Source organism: Lepidochelys kempii, chromosome 16 (genome assembly GCF_965140285.1).
Source record: "Lepidochelys kempii isolate rLepKem1 chromosome 16, rLepKem1.hap1, whole genome shotgun sequence".
Taxonomy (NCBI): domain Eukaryota; kingdom Metazoa; phylum Chordata; order Testudines; family Cheloniidae; genus Lepidochelys; species Lepidochelys kempii.
Genome location: NC_136395.1, coordinates 17,600,478 through 17,622,829, shown reverse-complemented (window position 1 = coordinate 17,622,829; position 22,352 = coordinate 17,600,478). Strand labels below are relative to the sequence as shown.

Below are 22,352 nucleotides of genomic sequence, written 5' to 3'. Positions count from 1 at the left end.
GTTCCTCAGATGTTATTGTCAACTGCTGGAAATGGCCCACCTTGATTATCACTACAAAAGGTTTTAGAGTAACAGCCCTGTTAGTCTGTATTCGCAAAGTGAGCTGTAGCTCACAAAAGCTCATGCTCAAATAAATTGGTTAGTCTCTAAGGTGCCACAAGTACTCCTTTTCTTTTTACAAAAGGTTTTGTTTTTGTTTTCTCTCCTGCTGGTAATAGCTCACCTTACCTGATCACTCTCGTTACAATGTGTATGGTAACACCCATTGTTTCATGTTCTCTGTGTATATAAAATCTCCCGACTGTATTTTCCACTGCATGCATCCAGTGAAGTGAGCTGTAGCTCACGAAAGCTTATGCTCAAATAAATTGGTTAGTCTCTAAGATGCCACAAGTACTCCTTTTCTTTTTGCGAATACAGACTAACACGGCTGCTACTCTGAACCCTAACTAAACCAAGTGGTTCTCCCCTGTTTGCCTTCTGTGGATCTCTTTAAGAGACAATTATCCTCCCACAACTCAGGCCTCACCCCAGGCTACCACTGTCTGTTCTGCTTTGCAATCCACACATTGATTTACTCCTTATCCAGTGGCTGGCTAGCTGGTCCAGCCAGTCCCGGATGCTATCACAATGACCCATGTGTATCTATGGTGGCACCGATAGAATTTGGGGACTCTGAATCTATGTGTAGATGGCAGCTTTGAATGTCTCGTGGACTATTGGGAGTTGAAGGCTGCATCCCACACCATTGGAAAGGCAGTTTTGCCAGGGTCTAGGATCTAAGCTATCCCTGTGAAATCACACCGTATCACTATCCACCCAGGTGACATGCAGGGAAAAACACAGCTTGTGTCAGTGCAGATTTGCTCACAGACATTCAAGGGTGAACTCAACATGCTGAATGCAATGGGCAACCAGCCAACTCTCCTTGCCCTGTTCTCACGTTGAAACATTTCACCTGACTACGCCTGTTCCATGGAATGAGAGCTTTACTAGTTTTCTGCACTGGACCGAATTCTCCTCTGGTGTAAATGGGTGCAATTCCACTAACGCCTATGCAGTTTCACCCATTTAAATCAGCAGACTATTGGGCCCATTTCTTTGTCCTCTGCTTCTTCGACTGATTAACAAGCTGCAGGATGCCATGCCCTCGAGATCAGCACATGTGGAGGTCGATTCTACCTGTCAAAAAGGCAGGGCCAGACCCTCAGTAGCTGCACCGTCCAATGAAGATCAATGCAAGTACTGAGCCCTGCTCAGAGTGTGGCCCATGGGAGGTTTGTGGAATAGTGGCCCAGCGCTAAAACACGTCTCAAAGGCAATTGAAAATGAAATTCCTCACAAGGGAATAGCTGTAAATAGCTGCTTTTGCCTGTGCTACAGATCATTATAATTAAATGACTAGTCAAGAGGAAAAAACCTTCACATCTCCCTCTCTTTCTGTCTTGTACAATGGAAACTTATTATTATAAGTCAGGGGACCCGCCAGTCTGACTTCCCCCCAAATATTGCAAATCTTTTTTTCTTCTTGAGGAAACAGCTAAGCCCAGACAAGATCCAGAGCTACAGCAAAAGGTGATATAAAATGGCAACAGTTATCACACGAACAGAAAAATAAAACAAAAGAAAAGGAAAGTACAGATCCCGCATTTTAATCTATGCAACACTGACAGTGACAGATAACATCTAGTGCCAGAAAGCAAGTTATCACAGGCTGGCCATGCACCTTTAACTCTGTTACTGGTTGTTTCTTCAAATGTCACAGCTGCAACCCTCTTCTCTCTTTAGTCCAGGAACATCTCGGGAAATGTGCAGAAAATATCACAAAAACAAACACATCAGTTGCCGTTGTTGTTTTTTAATAATGACCCAGATTTTTTTTAAAAAGCTAATGACTTGGTGAAATAAACTGAATATTCCAAAACCAGGAGGAAGAGATTTCCGCATTACTCATGGTTCCTTTGTGTTTCATTTTCCAGAGTCTGTGCAAAATCGGTTCACTAATAATAAATAATAGTCATATAATACTTAGCACTCAGACAGCATTTTTATATGTAGATCTCAAAGCACTTTACAAGACTGGGTAGATGTCAACCCCATTTTACAGATGGGAAAACTGAGGCACAGAGAGGTTAAGGCCAACGTTTTCTCAGGTGAGATGCCTTCTGTCTTATTTTCTGGGGTGCTGAGAAGCTGCAGTTCCCGTGGCTTTCTGCTGGAGGGGTGGATGCTCAGCACTTCTGAAAACAAGGCTGAAGGCATCTCAAAGTCAGGGTCCCAAAATCATTGGCCACATTTGAAAAGTTTGGCTAAGTGATTTGCCCAAAGCCACTCAGTGAGTCAAGCGTTGAGGCACGACTAGCACCCAGGTCTCACCAGTTCCAGTCCTGTACCCTCCCCATTGGAACGTGCTGCCCCTCGGGGAGAAAATACGCCATTGCTGAGTTCTCAAACAACCCTGCAGGTAACGTCTGGCTCCAGCAACAGGCTTGCCTGTCCACAAGGGAAAACTTACATGGTCACAAAAAAAAAGATGAAACAGGCTCTTTATTAATCAACCAAAGCTTTTTATTCACTCAAAACCTGTTCTGCTTTTTAATTTGCAAATATTAAAAGAATAGAGGGGTATGACAGTGACTCTGAGCTAGGGGACTGCACTGTCCTGAAGGCGGCAGTTGGCGAGGGTCAGCAAAAATTGCCAAGCAGAAATCATCTTTCACTGCCAGTGAGGCAGGGCTGTGGCGAAGACCTCAGGTACAGCTCTAGGGGAGGTGGGCTGGACTGGAACCAGCCATAGCTTGGGTGTCACTGTGAGGTACGTTTCTCTTCCGCGCTCCCTACCAGTTGAAGCCCTCGTGAGCTCAAACCCAACACTTCTTTCCCGCCCCATCTGGATCCGCTCGCCCTGACAAACACAGCTTTCTTTCCTATCCTTTCTAACGGGGTAGGGAGGCCAAAGGCTCCATTCCGCTTACTCCCTTAGCTGTGTGTGTCAATGGGGCCCACCACCATCTTTTGGGCCTTTTAGTAGCTCACAGGAAGTAAGCTAGAGAGAGAGACCTGGCAATGGAGAGAGCTTGGGGCTTCTCCGAGTAAGACACTGAATCCAGTAGCATCCCCCATGTTGCGGATGCGATTGTTGAATAAAAGCGGTTTGCTGAAACATGAAATTCCTTGCTTACTCGAGAGTGCTAATCATCAGGGCTCTCTGCAGCTCCCAGACCAGGGGTTGTTTGTTGCTGAGCTACAGACAGCTGCTGCTACTGAAAATCTGGCAAAGACAATCTATTTGTTAAACAATAGGTCTGTGTGAGCTGGACCAATTATAGAGTGTCCCTTGAAGTACGGTGGCTCCTTCATACAATGAACTGGAAGGTGAAAACCCTCTGCCAAACTTAAAAGCCTTTCTGAGAAAAGTGCCAGAACAAATACATTCACACTTGCCTGGATATTGTTATAAACTTTGTGCGGTTAGTTAGTTATCAGCAGGGGAAGTTACAGAAGTGTCACATTCACCTTAAACACCAGTTGGTATCAGAAAGTGACCAGCCTGGGGGGAAGAAATGGTGAGTCGGGTGGCACCGCAGAGAGCTACCAAAAATGAGAGCATTCTGGCCACAAAGCAGCAGGGGAATTGAGTTTCCCTTGGAACGACCAGGGCGGTATGTTCCATTCTTCTTCACCCATCCATCCCTGTAACATATCAGATTGAAGGGAAAAGCAGGAGCCAGCCAACTCCCAGCTTCAAAGGGAGAGAGGCATTGCTCTTGGGTGTAAAAACAACTTGTGTGCCCTTACAGAGAACACGGTAAATGTTCAATACCTTGTCTCGCTTCCTTTATTTCAGGCAAGGCTTTCCAAAAGAGCCCGCAACACCCAGGAAAAGCTCAGGACCCCCTGACACCTTCAAATCCTTTATCTCATCCCAGTGGCTCAACAGAGATTCATATGATGGTCCTGCTCCCCTTGAAGTCAATGGCAAAAGTCACACTGGGCCAGATCCTCAGCTGGTATAAACTGGCATAGCTCCATCAAAAGCAATGGAGCCACTGACTCTATACCAGCTGAAGATCTGGTCCATTGATTTTAGTGGGATCAGGATCAGGCCCTATGAGGTCAGAATTTGTCCTGCAATAAAATGCAGCAGTTGTTTGGTGAGTTTGCCTAAGGTTGATCAAGTCTCCTCAAGAAGTACCACGGTCAATGGGTCCCCGCCTTACAAAACAATACTTCAGTAGCCCGTAGTCAAACCCCAAGACAAAACCTCTCAGCATACAGAGCTGCAGTGTCTTGATGCTATTTCTGTACAATATCTATCTTCTCATACAGGATCATTTCCTAGTGGAACCATGTTGGTTTCAGAACATTCCACCGATGGGGCTTTCTGGATCAGGAGTCACTGAAGAGGCTGGATATTATTTTAAGCAATGACAGAAATGGTTCAAGCCCCAATCCAGGGACTCATCTTTATTTAGGAATGAAAATTAAGCACCTGCTTAAGTGAATTCCTGAATAAAGGTGGACCTGATATTCTATGATTCTATGATTCTAAGCATGTGCTTCTCTGGCTTGAGGCCTCTACTTGGAGGAATCAGTTACAGTAGAGCCGATCCAGAATATCCAGCCTACCTGGTGAATAGAACAAGAGGGGAAACTGACGTTCCTACCACATTTTCAAGTCAAGCTAAGCACTCCATGGGATTTGCAACCCATCAGTGGATGGTCTCTGGCCTCACTGCATGATTGGTGCCTTTGAGGGGAACCAAAACATGCAGTTTTGTGGTCCTCCCCCCAAATCTCTCTCTCTCTTGACCTGCTAACGCATGAGTCATCCCCGAGCCCTAAAGCTAGATTTGGAGCCAGGTCTGTTGCGCGGCATACTGACCAAGGTCTTTACAAAGCCTTCAGTTCTGTCTGGAAGTACGCAAGCTGGACATGCACACAAATCAAGCCCCGGAAGCCCAGCTTAACAAGCAACGAAACAGACCATGCTACTTCCAACAGTTTGTGCTTTTCTGATACCAGTGAGAGAAACGTGTGGAAAGGGATGGCCTTTAAGAATGGTATAGACGGGATGTCTGGGTGCTCTGTATGATTGTTACAAATGGAAGGTAGCCATAGGACAAGACAAGAACTCCTTACTAGTGCTGGGTCAGGGCATGGGGAATAAATAGCCACCTTACATAGATGGCCACTCTGCACTAGGGCTGGGATTTAGGGGTTAGGTGCTATTGGGATTTGAGTGCCTACCTCCCTCATTTGAAAATTCCAGCCTTGGAGCCAAAATTGACATGTACAGTTCACCTGGAATTAATTCTCTGCCCCTGCCACCTCTGCTGTTTGGTCCTTGATTTGCTGGTTGGACCTTGGGCTGGCTGAGGCTACTGCAGACAGCTCCGATGTGCTGATCACAGCCCATGCCTTCAGGCTTGGTGTTCTGTGGGCCAGGAGGCCTCCCACCCAATGCTGCCCACGCAACAGGGACTAGTCCTCAAGCTGCTGTCCATCAGAGTTGCTCCATGGAAGTCAAGGGAATGATTTATACCAGCTGCATTTGTGACCCAGTAGCTGAAAATATTGCTCTGGAAAGGGTGGGTGACCTCGCTGGGAAGGATGAAGGACATCATTATAACCACACAATGAGAAATAACTTCCAGCCCCACCAAAGAAAAGGTACTGTGGTATTAAATGCAAAATGCAGGGCAGATGCAGTTGCTTACACTGATGACCGTGGGGGTATAGCACTCCCCTCTTGTTTCACGCCAAAAACAAACAAACAAAAAGAAATCAGGCCATGCTCTAGAAAGTTACAATACCAGCTGACTCGTCTTTCTGCTGGAACAGGAATGGGAGAACTTCCAAGGTAACTGCATGGTGGTAAGGAGAGGATGCAGACTGTGGAGAAAAGCCTGCCTGGTTTCCAAAGCTTGTGATAGGCCAAAAACTCTTGTGCTTCCACGACCAGGGTACGACCATAACCTGCAATAGCGAGCTGAGATTGAGGGGCAGCTGCCATCCTAAAACATCTGTGCTCTGTGACACATGGAGGACTGAACATGGAATGCAAAGCACTGGAAGAAAGCCAGTGTTATGTACACGCTAGTGCAAATGTGTCACAGCTGGACGGAATCAGACCTTACTCTCCTCTGTGTCCCCCTATCGCCCCGAGTGCAGCCTACGCAGAAGAGAAGCCCTAATGCTGGTGACAGCTAATGGACATTTCTTCTTTAGTTCCAGTGACTGAAGTGAGCTGTTTTTGGAGCTGGAGTTCACGTTTCAAATCTATGTAGCCCTAGTGTGTGGACAATCTCGAAGTCTGCCCGACTACGGAGACAGGAGACACCCCTCCTATGGATATCTGCCCCTGTGCAAAGAGGCACCCACATTCACCACCCTGCAGGCATTCGAGTGCCAAATCTGGGTCACCTGGGCTGTATATCATCTCTGGCAAAGCACAGCTGGCTCTGGTTACACTGTAGGAATATGGTGGGAGAGGAAAGAAGGAAGGGGAAGCAGTGCTTGGCACAGTGACTGGGATTTATATACAGAAAAAGCGATTTCCGCTCTGAAAGATGGAGTCAGTGCCCTTTTCACAGGTTTCCCGCGAGAGGTTTCAAGTACTGTCTGGGAGAACCCAAGAGCAGATTCTTCCTCCTGCCTCCCGATCCATTACTCTGCAGCTGTTCTTGATACACAGTCGGAAGAAGAACAATGCTTGGTGTTTGGATCCCAAGATGATCAGAGCCTTAGAAATACTGTGGCTAGCGAGCAAAACAGGGGAACGCACCAACCTCTGGGTGCATGACCAAAAACGCGGGTGGAAAGGGGAAGGCCTCCAAAGTTTATGGGGAATTTGACCATTGCTCTGTGTATAGGCACCACACAAACCTTCCTGGGGAAAGCTTCAGGAGGTTTTCCGTTCCAGCCCAGCCATACAAAGGAACCATGGCTCGTGCCTGCCCTAGTCTTGGGTGCATTTGCTACTGTGCTTCTATTGTGCTATTCCATTTCGCCCCAAGGTGGAGATAGACCAAGCAGAAATGAGGCAGGGGGCAAGGCCGGATTTGTTTCGTTGATTGTTTTCCTGTTCATCAAAGCTCAGGTCCATCTTTGTGACCCAAACTGGGCACCGTAGGAATGGATGTGACCCACTGAACAAGGTGTTTCTAGCTCCCTCTCAATGCATGGCCCAAAGAGCAAAACTCAAGAGCACTTTAAAACTGCTGAACGAGAGCAAATGCGGCAAAACACTAAGAGGCTATAGCCAGTCTTCCTCCCCCTTCTCCAGGACACTAAGCAGCACTGTGTAGCTCTGGACAGCGTCAAGGCTTTGGGTTTTGCCTTAAACAACTGTGAACTGTAGTTTGCTTAGACAACCCTCCTAAGCTCCACTGACCGGCTGGTTCTTTTCAAAAACTTTACACTGTACAATCAACCAACCATCTCTGTTCTCAGCCCACAGGCACTCCAGGCTCCCAACCTCCTGGAGGCTTAGCAAGGAGTTAATTCGGTTCCATTTTATTAACTCCCCATCCGCCCCGCAAGATAGGTACACGACAGTCCCGGGATTTTCCAAAAAGCAGGGTCATTTTAAAGCTCAAACAATATTGGCCCCATTAATACTTTTCATGCAGAGAAATATCTGGATACGGTATATTTCATCATTCTGCTTTACACAAAGGCAAGATGGCAAAATGACTGCGTAAGGGCAACAGAAATACAATTTGTTGAGAGGAGGACAGCATTCAGTCCCCGCCTTGGGATTTGTCTGGGGTACTAGCTGAGTTTCTGAAGAGAAGGAGGGAGGGCAGGGTGTAGGGACCAGAGACATGGGAATAAGGAGAAGGGGGTTAGATTATCCCCCGTAAAACATCAACCAGCTGACAAAGCACAGTATAGTGGGGGGGTGGGGGATATTTTTGGCTTAATTGCTATCGCAGGCTATCTCCCCCTGCCATAGTGTGTAAACCTTGCAACTTTTATCACCTAGGTGTTTCAACACACGAAAGACTAAACATAGCAGCAACGGTCACAACAAATAAATAAAGATATCGATAACATAGATAGGCATAGTAACAAAAGCCTCACTTTTTCCATCCAAAAAAAAAAAAAAAGCACAATACTGTATCACAAAAAATATACATATCTCCCTAGCGACGCGGGCTGGGCGGCTGCTGAAAACGCAGGGGAGGTGGAACTTTCATTTCCAGTTGCCTTGTATCGTCCATCCCCTTGTCCTCCCCCCCCCCCGATAAAGCAAAAGCCGATTGCGATCAAGCACTCAAGGACGGCATGCGGCAGCCGCCTGCTCCAAGACCTCAGCAGTACCTTTTGGTTCCTTCTTCATGCTGCGCTTTTCTATGAAAATAATGTAAAATATTTGTTGGTGTTTTTAGTCCGTTCAAAAAAAAAAATGTACTAAGTAAAAGCGAGAGGCAGGAGGGGTCTCCACACAGCGATGCATGATCCCTTCCACCCCAGAAGCTGAAAAAATCGCTGCTTTTTCTATTTTTTCCTTTCTTTTTTCTTCTTTTTTTCCCCCTTTTGTTGTTGTTGTTGAGAAAGCAGAAGTTGGCAAATGGACACGGTTAATTCAGAGTGCAGAGTGGGGGGGGGATGACCTCACACTTCAAGCACCTCCCTTGTTCGTGTAACATAGAGGAAGGCTGGAGAGAGACAGGCAAGCTTCTTTACTGAGGTGGTCTGATGGCACAGAAAGAATCTTCCTCCAGGCAACTGAAAGAGAAGTTGGGGGGTGGTGGGGGAAGGGGGAGAAGAGGAGAAAGCAAGTCAACCTGTGTTTAAGTCAGCGAAACTAGATACAATAAGAAATGTATTGGTAAGTCGGTGCTGCCAACTTGTGTCATTTTATTGCAAGTCCTGCCATCTTTTTTTTTTCTTCTTAAGGACCCAGCTCCTGGAGTCAGGTGACTCTTGCGAGACTCTATGCTTTCCCTGAAAATAGAATGGATGTTTCTCATCATCCTGGCTGTGGAGAAAAGTTTGGAAATATGACACTCCCCCAGATACATCCGAGGCGCCAACTCCAGAACCTAAGGTTTATTCTTTTTTAAAATCTCTTGGTTTATTAGCCAGTCTCATGATTTGTTAGGACCGTGCCAGTTTCTCAAAGCTTGCTGTTGGCAGTGTTGAGCTGGCTGAGTAAACAGGGAAAAATTCGCTGCCTCCTTCTGAAATTCCTTCCCCCCCCATTTCTCGAGGCTTAAATTTTCTAAAATGGGAAACAGCATCCAAGTTATGAAATCTGAAGAACTCCAAGGAGAAGGAGGAATGTCGGGGTGAAAATGTTGATGGTTCCCACCTTCCCTTTTCTGTCATAATTCAAAATTTTGGAGACATTTCTTAAGGACAGGTTTTTGGGGCAAGGACTGCATCTGAGCAGCACCTGTGTGCTCCCACAATACACAGATACAATTCAATAATCATCCCTATGATTAACGCTGCAGAATATTGATGTGCAGGGGCTATTCAGTATCATACCCTGCCAGCTGTGTTACTGATGCTTAGTACACAAGCACCTTCCCCAATCCCCAGACTTTGCAAACTGCCTCTGGGGCTCTTCCATCGCGGCTACCATGTGAGTCACCCCACGGACCCCGCTGGTTTAAAATCCTTTACAGCGAGGCAGGTTTTACTGTATCGTCATCTACAACAGTCCTTGTAGATGCCTGAAAATCAGAAAGCGTGTTTGCGATTGTCCCCCAAGATTGTAGGAAGGAATCGATTCCCCCGTCGGGTGGTAGGAATTATAAAGCTCCCAAGAGGGGAGTTTGGAGCCAACTAGATCCAAGTCTAACAACCGCTCATCCCCCAGTAACTCACTAAAGAGTTTGTCTTCTCCTCCCTCCCAGCCTCTGGCTTCTCCAGCTTAATTTATTCTTTGCACCACTGCACACACAGCCCTGAAGAGCAGCTTTCCCCAGGCCAGGTGGCTGCTGCTGAGCTCAGGGCCTCATCGGGCCCCCTACAGGAGCTTGTCCTGCATTCCCGACTAGCTCCCTTCTGACAAAATGGCATTTCCTTTGTGCATTCACCACTAGAGTTTGCTACATATCGCCTTAAAAACAGCCAAGCGCATGCAGAAGGAGGCAGAGTTAGGGCTCAGGGGAGAACATAATGCACAGGGAATGCAGCATCTGCAGCGAATCAGTCTAATTAATCTAATTAGTGCCAGTCACCCCATTCCAATAATGTGCAGAGATGGGCTGAATTCAGCATCATTTCTTGGAGACCCCTTCCCAAATCTGGGTGTAGGACTAGCCCTCTCCCCACCCACCCCAGATGTGGCAAAATAAGAACCAGCCTGGTAAAGTGGTACAAAAATAAAATGAACCCATCACGGGTTTTTATCGGCCCTCACACTGCATCTGTGTGTGGCTTGACTTATGGAATTGTGAGGGTCAGAGACGGAGGAGACCTTGGACCTCATATCTGCCCCATCCTCCTGGCACTGCAGGACGGCTCCTTCCAGGGCATTCCCCAGGCTTTGCTCTAGCCTCGTTTCACAGTCCCACGTGATGTCTTGGGTTTTTCTAGGGCTATTAGCGTGGTCTCTTTGTGCTAGGATGCTCAAACCTGAGACGTGCTGAAGGAAGTTCCTCTGAGCCCCGGGCTGGAATCCCAGCACCATCCTGCCAGGGACAACGGGGTGATCTCCTTGGCTTTGGTCCAGCTCATTCCACGCTCTGGATGCTGCCACACTTTCCCTGACAGAGACGACTCATCCCTGGGGCACCTCACATTGCTTGAGGAATAGCCCAGACTGCACTGTCCACTTCTTCCTCCGCTTTCCCTTACCTCCTGGCTCCTGTGCCCTCCTCTTCTCCCTCCTCCCTGTTCTTCACCCCCTGCATTCTAATGTGGCTGCTTCCTCCTGCTGCTCCATGTTACCTGGGCCCAAACATAGCGAAGTACTTCTCCACAGCATGCACAGTCAACCTGTGGAATTCATTGCCAGGGGATGTTGTGAAGCGCAAAAGTATAACTAGGTTCACAAAAGAATTAGTAAGTTCATGGAGATAGATCCATCAATGGCTCTTAGCCAAGATGGGTAGGGACGCAACCCCATGCTCAGGGTGCCCCCAAACCTCCAGTTACCAGAGGCTAGGACTGGATGACAGGAGATGGATCACTTGAAATTGCCCTGTTCTATCCATTCCCGCTGAAGCATCTGGCACCAGTCACTGTCAGAATACAGGACACTGGCTAGTTGGACCATTGGTCTGACCCAGTATGGCCATTCTTATGTTCTAGCATTGACAGCACAGAAGACACTGTCTGCCCACTCTCAGTTCCTGTGCCTGGCACCACAACAGACCCCAGCACCATGAGGAGCAATTGTCCCAGATGCTGGGACTGGATGACAGTCCAATCACTTAATGATCGCCCTGTTCTGTTCATTCCCTTGGAAGCACCTGGCATTGGCCACTGTCGGAAGACAGAATACTGCTCTAGAGACCATTGGTCTGACCCAATATGGCCGCTCTTATGTAGGGAAAGTCCTGCTCAGTCCCTGCAGCCCCTGATCAATTCCTGGCAAAGTTATAAGCAACTGAAAATGGGCAGTGTCAGGCAACCTTAAGGGATGGCACCTGCGCAGTCTAGTCACCACGTAAGAGCTGTGAGAGGCTGGAGCATGCTCAGTAAAGATGGAATCTTTGGAGACTTTCGCTGCCAAACTCTAACAAGTCTCTACGGTGCATGTGGAAACGGAGATTTTTTTCAAAGGTTTATAATGTGACCATATTTGGGTGGATTTTAACAGGGGTGGCCAAGGCACTTTCCTGATATAAAGGCCACCCACCTGCCAAATTTCAAGCTCTTTCTCCAAAGCATGGGGGTGCTAGGCCTTTTCAATTAAACAGTTAGAAGACTATTTTTAATATGGGCAATATAACCTAATTTTTTCCTAGCATCGGGAAACGGCTGAACTGTTTCAGCTGAAACTCCTTCCCACCCCCACCCCCCAACCCCCCAAAAAGTTCAGCCTGAGGCAAACACGCAGCACAGAAAATTTCAGCTCAAACAGTTCACGTTTGGCAAAGTTATAAGCAATTGAAAATAGGCAGTCAGGCAACCTTCGGTCTAGGCAGCACCGCCAGTTCTGCTTACAAAAAACAGAGATCCCCAGTACTACCACCTTGCTCGGCTTACCTCAGCTTGGGATCCCGGGGCCTATACGAGTCCATCATAGAGGGACAGTGCCTGTACGATGGAGGGATCGGCTTTGGAGCCTTCCTGGAACTCCTGCAGCGTTAGCTTCCCATCGGCATTCTGAAAGGCAACGGCCGTGAGAGCTGGCGATGGCCAATATGTCGCAACTAATTGTTTTATTGAAATGCCCTGGACCCAGAGGAACAATCTGTGCTTGGGTATTAAAGAGAGACAGCTTTGAGCCAAACATCCCTTGCCCCAAACTCCACGGAAATTCAGATTTGGACCCGGCCCCCCTTGACTCTGTCCCATCCCTGATATCTATCCCAATTCTCTACTGCCTCACGTGCACGTTGAGGAGTGGATTCGAAGGGCACCGTGTTCCTCTGGAGCCGCCCCACTGGCCTTTGCAGCCCTAACTGGGCCAAGTGGGCAAGAGTAGGCCTGGAGAGTTGGGCACGCTGGCTGGGGTGGGGTTATGGCTAAGGGGATAGATACGCTGGTCCACTCAGCAGCCTCCTCTGGCCCTGCAGTAGAAACAAAGGCTGCCCTTCCCCCAGGGCAGGCGGTGATGGAAACGCACCTGGCAAATCCCACTTCACCCCTGGGCGTGACACCTCTCTAGTCCAGCAGGGCTGAGTCCAGCCCAAAGTGCCAGCCTGCCAGAGACGCTGATTCAGCCAAGCGCTCAAGCCCAGGCTTTGCTCGAAGTCTCCACTGGGGTTTAAGCACTCTGCTGATTCAGCCCTGCATTGGTATGAGATCACCCATCACATCCACACCTGGTCAGGCCAGCCTGGGGTCAAGAATCCACGCTCACAGGCAAGGGGGAAGCTGGAAGCAGGAAGGAACTGTAAGGCAAAGCTCCGCTCCATTGGGCCCAGTCTAGATCAGGGACTAACGGTTCACTGTCAAATGCGGCGCCATGTCACACCCAATGATGAGAGGCCCTGAGTAGCTGGGGCTCCCACCAGCCCATGCAGAAGCTTTGAGCAGGCTGCATAGGTGAGATTTTGTGTCCACAGTGAGAGGAGACGACTACAGGTCGGTGGGTTTCATGGTACATAGCACCTGTCGGGGGAGCGGGACCCAGTCTGGGAGATGGAAGAGTGTGGCTTGTGACAGCCGCCGCCCCCTAGAGGTGAGGAGAAAACACACAAGAGTCACCATCGAGTCTCACCTTGTCCATCATAGCGAAAATCCGATCCACTCTCTTCTCAGGTGTGTTTTCCTCTTCTGGAAGCTCTACCGTGTTTCCCTGTAGGGACAGGAGAGAGTGTAACTTACACACATTTACTGTTTGTGGCTGGGCTGCATCCTCAGTGCTAGGTGTCTGGGTCTCACTCTCTCTCTGTGCATTAGGGGAAGAACGCCCCGGTCTAGAGCTGAGCCTCTTCAGGACAGTTCTGGGCGGCTCCGTCCACTCTGCGGAAAGCCTGCTCTCTCCACCGCAGGCACCTTTCAGCCGACCTCACGTGCATCCCAGTCACAAGAGACTCCTAGCGAAGGGCCACATCCAATCCCTGCCCCCACTTGGAGCAAATGATTCCAGCACTGGGACCTGGGGCTGCGGCAGTCTGGGAAGGCAGGGCGGGAACACAAGCCTCCCGCAGCCAGCTGGCAGCCAAGTGATGCTGATGGGGGTCAAATGCTCATGGCAGGAGCCTCAGGTCGGAAGCCACCTCTGCTCTCTAGGGGGACGAGTTAGCCAGCAGGCTGCCCTGCTCTTCCCCACCTCAACCCCCTCCACCATATCCACAAAAGCAGGGGGGGTGACCTGCCACAGGGGCTGCCCACATCCTGCCCCACTCTGCCCATCGGAGCCATGCTAATTTGACTCCCGGACAGGCCTGCTGCACTCAGGGGAATGGATCTGAATGCAAGGGGAACCGCAGCGCGCTCTACCCCAGCGTCCTCTCCCCCTCCCCCCGACACTCACCACCATCTGATAAATAGCATCTACGATGTCCAGCATCTCGTTCCTCGTGATGTACCCATCGTTGTCCAAGTCGTACAGTTTAAACGCCCCTGAAACCAAGAGTGATGCTGAATAGCTGAGGAAGCGCCGGGAGCCAGAGGGCAGGCAGCACCCAGTGTGAATGTAGCTTGGGCTGGCAGTGAGAGTCTGTCAGCCCTTAGTGGCCTGTCTGTGCCAGGAACAAGCCATCTCCTGGGGGCCACTTCCCAGGGCACAGACATCACTGGCACTCCCTGGCCAGTCTCAGCTAAGAGGCCCAGATGAGCCCCCACGCCCCAGGCGAGGTCCCTCAAGTTGGGGGCAGAGGGGTAGCAAGGGGGAGCCCTGCCTTGCTAATGCCTGCACTGGACCTGTGGATAAAGAGAGGCTCTGTTCTGCCGGGTTGTCAGTCCGCCAGGTTTCCTAAGTACCTTACCGCACGCAGAGTAAGTTAACGCCCAGCTCTCTCCTCTGGGAGCCTCCCTTCCTGCACCCCAGCGAGCGTCCCCCCATTTCAGTTCGGGCTGTGCGATGCGAACGCCTGCACTGAGACCCTAAGACAGAGCCCTGGCGCAACAAGGCTCTGCCCTGCAACTGGGCGCGAGCTTCCCCGCCGGAGCCCACAGGTCTGTGCCATGGGAACTCACCCTCGCACACGGAAATGAGCTGTGGGAGCGTTGCTTGGACGTTCCGCCTCGGACGCCGCAGAGCGGTGCCAGGGCTTGAGAGCCCCAGCTCCAGCCCGAGCTCCAGCGTTCAAGCAACGCCCACGCCGCTATTCTTAGCAGGCGAGTGGGAGTCCCGCTAGCCCCAGTCTGTGGGCCCTGGCTGGGAGCCTCGCTCCCGGGTGCAGGTTAGACATACCCAGTGAGACCCCTCTCTAGTGCTCTTCCCTGCTTGGGCAGATGCTCACTGCATGGCTGCCTCTTGCTATTCTGCACCCGTTCTGGGCTCAAGAGCAGAAGTGGGGGGACAGAGAGAGACGCCGTTCCTTGCTTCAAACTGAGCTGAGTACTTACACCGCAGTTTCTCATCCAGGGTCCCTCGGGACGTGACCGACAGCGCCTGGATGAACTCCGAAAACTCGATCCTCCCATCCTGAGAAGGGGAAGAGAGCTCTAGAGTGACACAGACGTCAAAAGCACAGGGGCCGAGGTTTGTATTGTTACACGTGTGTGCCGCGCCTATGAATCACGCATGCAAACACATGTGGAGTCCCAAACAGGCCTGTTCCATACAGACGCTGCGCTGCTGATTCACTGTGGTGACGTAAGCAGGGTTAATTGCATTCCTGCTCGTGGGGCTCCATCACTAGATCTTGTTCAGGTGACCCCCTGACCATAGCTATGGTCCAGTAGAGTAACAGTTCTAGTTACTCTTGGTGCTTTGGGACTAATCAGCTGGTAAGAGAGGGGGCAGGATGCTGGGCACCAGAATCCACTGGCAGGCACCTGATTCTGTGGAAGGGGAGCAGCTCCCTGGTATCCCGACTGGTGGAGCAATTCCATTTCTCTGAGCAGAGTTTCACTGGTCCCTTCTCTGCTGTGAATTCCAATCCCAGGGCCAAATCCAGAAGAGACATGGTGCAAGTTACGTTGCCATCAGTGGGCATGTAACAGAGTCTCAACGGCTATTGCCTTGTGCCATTCCGATCTGATAGCATTTTACCCTTGCTTTGCGCATCTGTAAAGGAAGACACGGTGCACAAGGCAGTGGGGAACAAGCCCAGGCAGTCTACATTTGGTGTAACTTAGGGAATGTTTCCACTGTGCACCAAGGCCAGGCTCTGACTCAGGTTTGAGCCCAAGCCCCACTTCTGTCCACACACAAATCAGTCTGACTCGGCAAGTGCCCAGGACCCTGCTGGGGGGGCAGGGGGAGGTCAGAGCCTGTGTCCTGCTGTGACTCATGTCCAAGCCCTATCCTTTTGCAGTGTGGACGGAGCTCAAGCCGCAGACCCAAGTGAGAAGGCTGGCATAGTGCCATATGGACCCGGGGCTGACAATCGTAAACCCAGGCTTACAATGCAGTGGGACACGCAAGTGTGGGCAGGGAAACACTGAGTCCACAAGCCCAGGTCCTGCCGACCCATGCTCAGTGTGCAATGGAGACATCCCCTTTGTGCCCAGAGGAGAGGGATGTCGGGCAGGGCGGGGGGGAGGGGAACATGTACAGAGTGAGCGTCCTCTCCCCCCCACAACAACTTTAACAAGTCCTGGCAGAACGAACTGCAGCTGAGGGATGGGGCGGTGAGGTGTCTTGGAACTAGGACAGGGTCTCTATCTCTCTCCCGTGAAATTGTCTGCAGAAGAAAAACAAACGGGGGAATTACTGGACGGGAGCAAGAACCCTTCTGCAAGCAAAATGGCGAGAGGGCTCCTGGCAAAGGCTGCTGCTGACTGGCCACAGCAGAGCAGGGCTCCAGGGTTGTCTCCTCAGCAACTCTGTCTGCGCAAAGAGAACCGCTGGTGGCCAGGAGACCACGGAGTCTGACACAATCCAGGAGCTCGCCCTCGGAACAGGGAAGAGGGTCGTAGCCACCAGGACAGAGGCGAGAGAGAAAGGAGGAGGGAATTACAAACATTTCTCTCCGCTGCAGCTTGTCTGTAAAAAGCCTGATCTGGCCAGCAATGTCAGACCTGCAGCTCTGGGTAATTCTGGCGGCTTTAGTGGGTAAGGGACAGCCTGCCTGATGGGCCTCTGTTAGCAGCACCAAATGTCTCCTTTTCCCTCTTCCGCACTTTGTGGACTATCCGCCTCGCCCTTCAGAATCACAAAGTAGAACGAGCATGGGGATTTGCTGCTAAAGCTTCTCCGCTTGAAATTTCCCTACCCCGGGAAGTGACCGCTTGGATTTTCACACTCAAGAACTGACCAGTGAGCGGCTGTCACTATATAAGACATTTCATGGCACCCTAAACCACACAACTCCCGGTGCGTGAGAGGGGTGCGCACGGAGGGCCAGGGGGGCTCAGCTTCTGTCATTCACCCACTTACTTTGTTTTCATCAAAGACGTTAAAAACGAAGGTGGCAAATTTCGTTGGGTCGCCGAAGGGAAAGAACTGCTTATAGATCTTCTGAAAGCCAGCTGCATCCAGCTGTCCGCTGGGGCAGTCCTTGATGAAGCCCTTGTACCTGTGAAAGAAAGAAAGAAAGAAAGAAAGAAAGAAAGAAAGAAAGAAAGAAAGAAAGAAAGAAAGAAAGAAAGAAAGAAAGAAAGAAAGAAAGACGAGTTAGTAACTGGTAGATTGGGCACGTCACACCCACCTTCCCCTCCACTGACCCAGCTAAGGCCATTTCTGCTATGCTAGTGCTTATCTCTACAGCCCCATTCCTTTCCCCCAGGGCTGAGCTTTCTCTGCCATTACAAACAGCTCATCCAGAGAGTGAGAAATTCCTGAAGGCCAGTGTCCTCCCCCCCTCTTTTAAAAGGGCGTGTGTGTTTCCTGAGCAGCTCCGTAGCCTGCGGGGTTCAGTGACAAGACAACTGGTGTTTTGTAGGAGGCGCCCATCTGGTATCAGCAGTTGGTGCAGAGACGCGGTGCTGCGTTCGGATCTCAGCCACGCGTCCCTTGGAGGCTGGCGCCAGGCTGAATCTTGACTCTCCACAGCGCTGACCAACTCAGCAAGCAGCCAGAAGAACCAAAGAGAAGCAGGGAGTAGCTGGCGATCTCCTGAGGTTTCCAATTCTCCCCCGTGAGGATTTCCAGCTGGCGAGCTCGTCCTGGCAGAAACCTCACTTGCCATTCCCTCCTCTGCGCATGCAGTCACCAGGAGGGCACTTGGCACACAGCACAATACAGTAGGTTCAAAGGGGAGCTGTTCCTAACAGGCCAATCCCCTTCCTCGATGCTACAATCCTACCACACTGGCAATGTATTTCACACTTTACTAGTCTCCTGTTCCATCTCTGCATGCTACAGAGTGTCACAAGCCCACCTCCAGTCCAGACATGTGTGTCTAAAGAAGGGAGTCTAGTCTAGTGGTCAGGGCATGGGAGTCAGGAGGCCTGGATTCTATTCCTGGACCTACTAGCAATTCACGTGCCTGCTCTGTGCCTCAGTTTCCCCACCTGTAATCTGTGGATCAATGAGCTCCACAGCTAGAAAGTGCTATACAAAAGCTAGGTATTAATTCTTATCACAAGCAGTTCTAGCCCAGCGACCAAATCTTCTGCTTGACGAAGGAGTATTTTTATTAGTGTTTAGTGCTGGGGTTGCAGCCCACCAATCTAGTGATCTGAACGTAGGGCTGGGGACCGGCAATGCCGGAGCGCTAATCCTTGCTTTGATACTGACAGGTTACAGCCATGTTTTCCTGGAGCACAGCAGGGTTTGCGAAGCTAAGTTAACATCTGTAAAGTGCTTTGCAAGATGAAAAGTGCTGAAAGCATTAGTCCAGAGACCTCGCAGAGCAGAATACGCGCATTACGGTAACACTGTAAGTAATTAAAGCTACATGCACACAGCCCTGGCATTGGGGTACATTATGTAATTATCTATCTGCTCAGATTAGGCCCTGAAATGCTAGTGCCCGATATCCACTGCTGCTCTATATACTCATTTAATGGCAGTTACCAGGAAAGTCTCAAGGCAACAGTCTAAGAGCTGGTCTGCACAAGAAAGGAGGTTTCCGAGTAGTAGCCGTGTTAGTCTGTATCCGCAAAAAAGAACAGGAGTAAGGTGCCACAAGTACAAGAAAGGAGGTTGCCCCAGCTGTGTTGTTCAGGGGTATGAAAAAGTCACGCTCCTGGGAGATGTAGTTTAACCAACCTAAGCCACAGTGGGGTCGCCCCTAGGGTAACAGAACAATTCTTCTCGCGCTGAAATAAGTGTCTACACTGCAGTGCTACGTCGGTGCAGTACAGTCGTGATGCTGCAGCGCTTCTAATGCAGCCACGGCCTAACACAACAGCACCACAGTTACCTCAAGTCTCTGTACCCACACCAGAATATCAAGAGGCCAAAGACTTCCTCCGGTCTTCACACAAAACTCCACTGACATTAACAGGAGCGCTGCGAGTGGAGTGAAAAGGCCAAGTATCTTCAGAACGGCTGCTCCAGGCCATTTTGGTTGAGGAGTCCTTAGTGTATACATAAAATAATCATAGTGATTAACGTTTGACAAATAGCGCTTTCCATCCATGCCTCTCAAGGCACTCTACAGAGGAGGTCAGAATCATTATCCCCTTTTAAAGACGGGAAACTGAGGCACATTTTCAAGCTAGGGAAGCCAAGGCAAATTTTCAAGATGGGGAAACTGAGGCACACAGCATCACAGCAGTCCTTGGCAGCATTTTAGACCAGACCCTGGGTCGGCTGATTCACAGCACTATGCCCCAGCTACTGGACCACTCCGCTCTCCCGACAAGGATGAAAGACTTCATCCTCCTAAGAAGACATCATATTGACTAACTCTTCCGTGTTATAACAGGAGGTGAAACATTCTGATTCCCTGCAATACCAAAGGGTGCTTGTGGGCTGAGGTTGATGACTGAAAGGGCTCCCCAAAACATGCTCTCCCCTACGGTCCTTGCAACAACTTCAGCAGAGCGACGCAGCTCAGTTCTCTTTCTCTTGAGCTCCAGCAAGCGCAGGGCCTCGAGTCAGGAGATCTGGTGTCTATTCTGGGCTCTGCCATTGCCTTGCTGTGACACCTCGGGCAAGTCCCGTCAATGCTCTGTGCCTCAGGTTTCCCATCTGTAAAAGGGGGAGAATATCTCCTATGCAGCAATGGCGTGAGGCTTTAACGAATGCCTGGCAAGTGAGTTAAACCCTGCAGCTGGGAAGTGCTATGGCAGAGCTGAGCAGCAGTACTGTTAATGCAGCTGGTTTGACAGAACATCTTCCCTCCCCTCCTACAGATCCAACCACAACTGGACAAATATAGGTGACAAATATCAGTCCAGTGACTGATGGTATTTGCAGTCCCTTTCATTTGCTTTCCGCAAAGAGCCATGCAAGGAAAAATGTGTTTGCAAGAATGCCCACGGAAAGGGAAAGCCTCCTGGATAGCTGGGCAAATGTGCAAATGCTGGTGCAACAGCGGCAGAGGGGCTGGCATGGCTTGGGTTTGGGTGCCAACCAGTGTGGGAGCAGAACTGACGTTTGAGGGACAGCAAATACCTGAATGATTCAGGGGCAATCTGCAGGCTGGAATCCGGTCATGGGAAAGGCTGAGATCAAAGTTTCAGAGTAACAGCCGTGTTAGTCTGTATTCGCAAAAAGAAAAGGAGTACTTGTGGCACCTTAGAGACTAACCAATTTATTTGAGCATGAGCTTTCGTGAGCTACAGCTCACTTCATCGGATGCAAGTGAGCTGTAGCTCATGAAAGCTTATGCTCAAATAAATTGGTTAGTCTCTAAGGTGCCACAAGTACTCCTTTTCTTTTTGAGATCAAAGTGTGCTTGTGGGTAATTTGTGATGGGGAAACATGTCCAAGTCCACCCCATCAATCGTCTCCTGGGAATACTTTGCTCAGCTCCAATCCCAGTGAACCAGGGTGGTTGTGTATCCCCCCTGAGCGCCCCTCCCCCCCCCGAAGGCATTACTGAGCAGAAGGCAGAGTGCAGAAGGCCCTCCTGCGTTTCTATGTACGCAGCTGAGCTCCTATGGAAAAAAATCTGTGCTTTTCTACCACTGAAACATGTTAGTTTCCCAGCTACGCCCCTTCGGCGCAACAAGGCACAATGAAGAATACCGCCACCTTACCAAGGTGATCTGGGATGCCCAGCGGGCTGGCTCCAGAATGAGCAAGGCATTATTCTCAACGGCGGTGTTAATGGAACTGAAACTCCTGCCTGTGGCCGGTGGCACTCGCTGATGGGTGCTGGCAGGATGCTTAGCGAGCTGCAGACAGACTAAAGCTCTGGGCTGGATTGTGCTGTTAGCAGACAGACCGTAGGAAGGGGCGGTGCATAGGCGAGGAACACCAGGAGGCGCTGTGCCTCTGAGAGGCCATAGTCTTCCCAGGGCTCCCTGCTCCAAAAATAATTTGCACCATCTTTTTATGGAGTCGGGTGTGTTCCACTACTGGGTGGTGCAGGGGGAGAAGGGGGAGCCATAAGTCTTCCTGCTGCCTGCTCCCTCTCCATCCTGGGTTGTTCCTGGGTGGTGGCGGGGAGGAGAGCCTTGCCCCCATGCTCCCAGGGTTGGGCTGTGCTTTGACATGGGCTCTGCAAGAGGGTGGAGAGGGCAATAATTACTGCTTTGCACATCTACCTTACACTCAGGCATGATCCAGACCCTGTTCTTAGACTGTGAGCTCCTCGGGGCAGAGGCTGTCTCTTGCTGTACGTATGTACAGCACCTACCACAATGGGGCCCTGATCTCGGCTGAGGCCTCTCGGTGCGACCAAAATTCAAACTAATAACAACAATAAGGTTAAGGATAGGTTACAGTGCACAGTTACAATCTCTGCCCATCGGGAATTGAACGTAGCTAAGGTTATAAGAGAGACATTAAAGGGCCCACCCTGGATACCCTTGTGTCCAAGAGAAAACAGTAACCATCAAACCAGCAGATCAGGAATAGGAAACACCCCAGACACGCCACGGCTCTGTTAACTTGTGCATTTCCCAGTCCTCTGGGCAGCCTTTATGCGGCTTTAACAGTGCCCCTAGAACGCGCCCTGGCCATTCTGCCAGGACCCCGCAGGTTGAGAACAGCAGCCCCTGTCCTGGGTCAAGCCAAGAAGGGGGAAGGCAGGGAATGGCTTGCATTAGGCTATCTTCCACTGGTGCAGCTCCAGCAGCGGGAGCACTCCCGTAGACAGAGCTCAGGTCGTTTTACCACCTAGGACAATGGTAACACCTAGCATCCCCGCAGGTGTCATCTAGGCACCCAGGTCACAGACAGATCTCTGGTGCAACTCCATCAAAGTCAATGGGGTTATCGCTGAATGTACATCAGTGTGACTGGGAGCAGAAACTGTCCCTGGGTCCATGTATTACATATGCTTGGATACTGGGTGTGACCGCCAGGCAAAGTGTCCAGAGCCCAACTCTTAGCTGTGTTCCCCGGTGTACATATAGCCCCCTTCATGTGGATGGGCTCCCCGAGACCCCCATGCACTTGTACATCACATGAGGCTGCCCCTGGGAAGCAGAACTTTCCCAGGATCGTTTGCTCTGCATTTCCTAACAGCGACAGCCATTAAACCATTCCAGCCTCGTTACTGTTCTCAGTCACATCCCATTAGAATTTCCTTTCAAAACCG

The 22,352-nt window shown here is 50.3% G+C and overlaps 1 protein-coding gene across 5 annotated transcripts in view; it reads right to left on the bottom strand.

Annotated features, from left to right (window-relative positions):
* Positions 1 to 1,636: 1,636 nt before the first annotated feature.
* Positions 1,637 to 22,352, bottom strand: part of NCS1 (neuronal calcium sensor 1) — a 118,263-nt gene continuing 97,547 nt past the window's right edge. For 3 of the 5 annotated variants that reach the window (XM_078849020.1, XM_078849021.1, XM_073313977.2), the window contains 2 exons: positions 17,129 to 17,267; positions 15,236 to 16,433 (listed from right to left, as the gene is read on the bottom strand). In XM_078849020.1, coding sequence (XP_078705146.1) covers positions 16,077 to 16,433; positions 17,129 to 17,267 — 496 coding nt within the window. In that variant the 3' untranslated portion in view covers positions 15,236 to 16,076. The other 2 variants (XM_078849022.1, XM_078849024.1) reach the window with 2 other exon arrangements.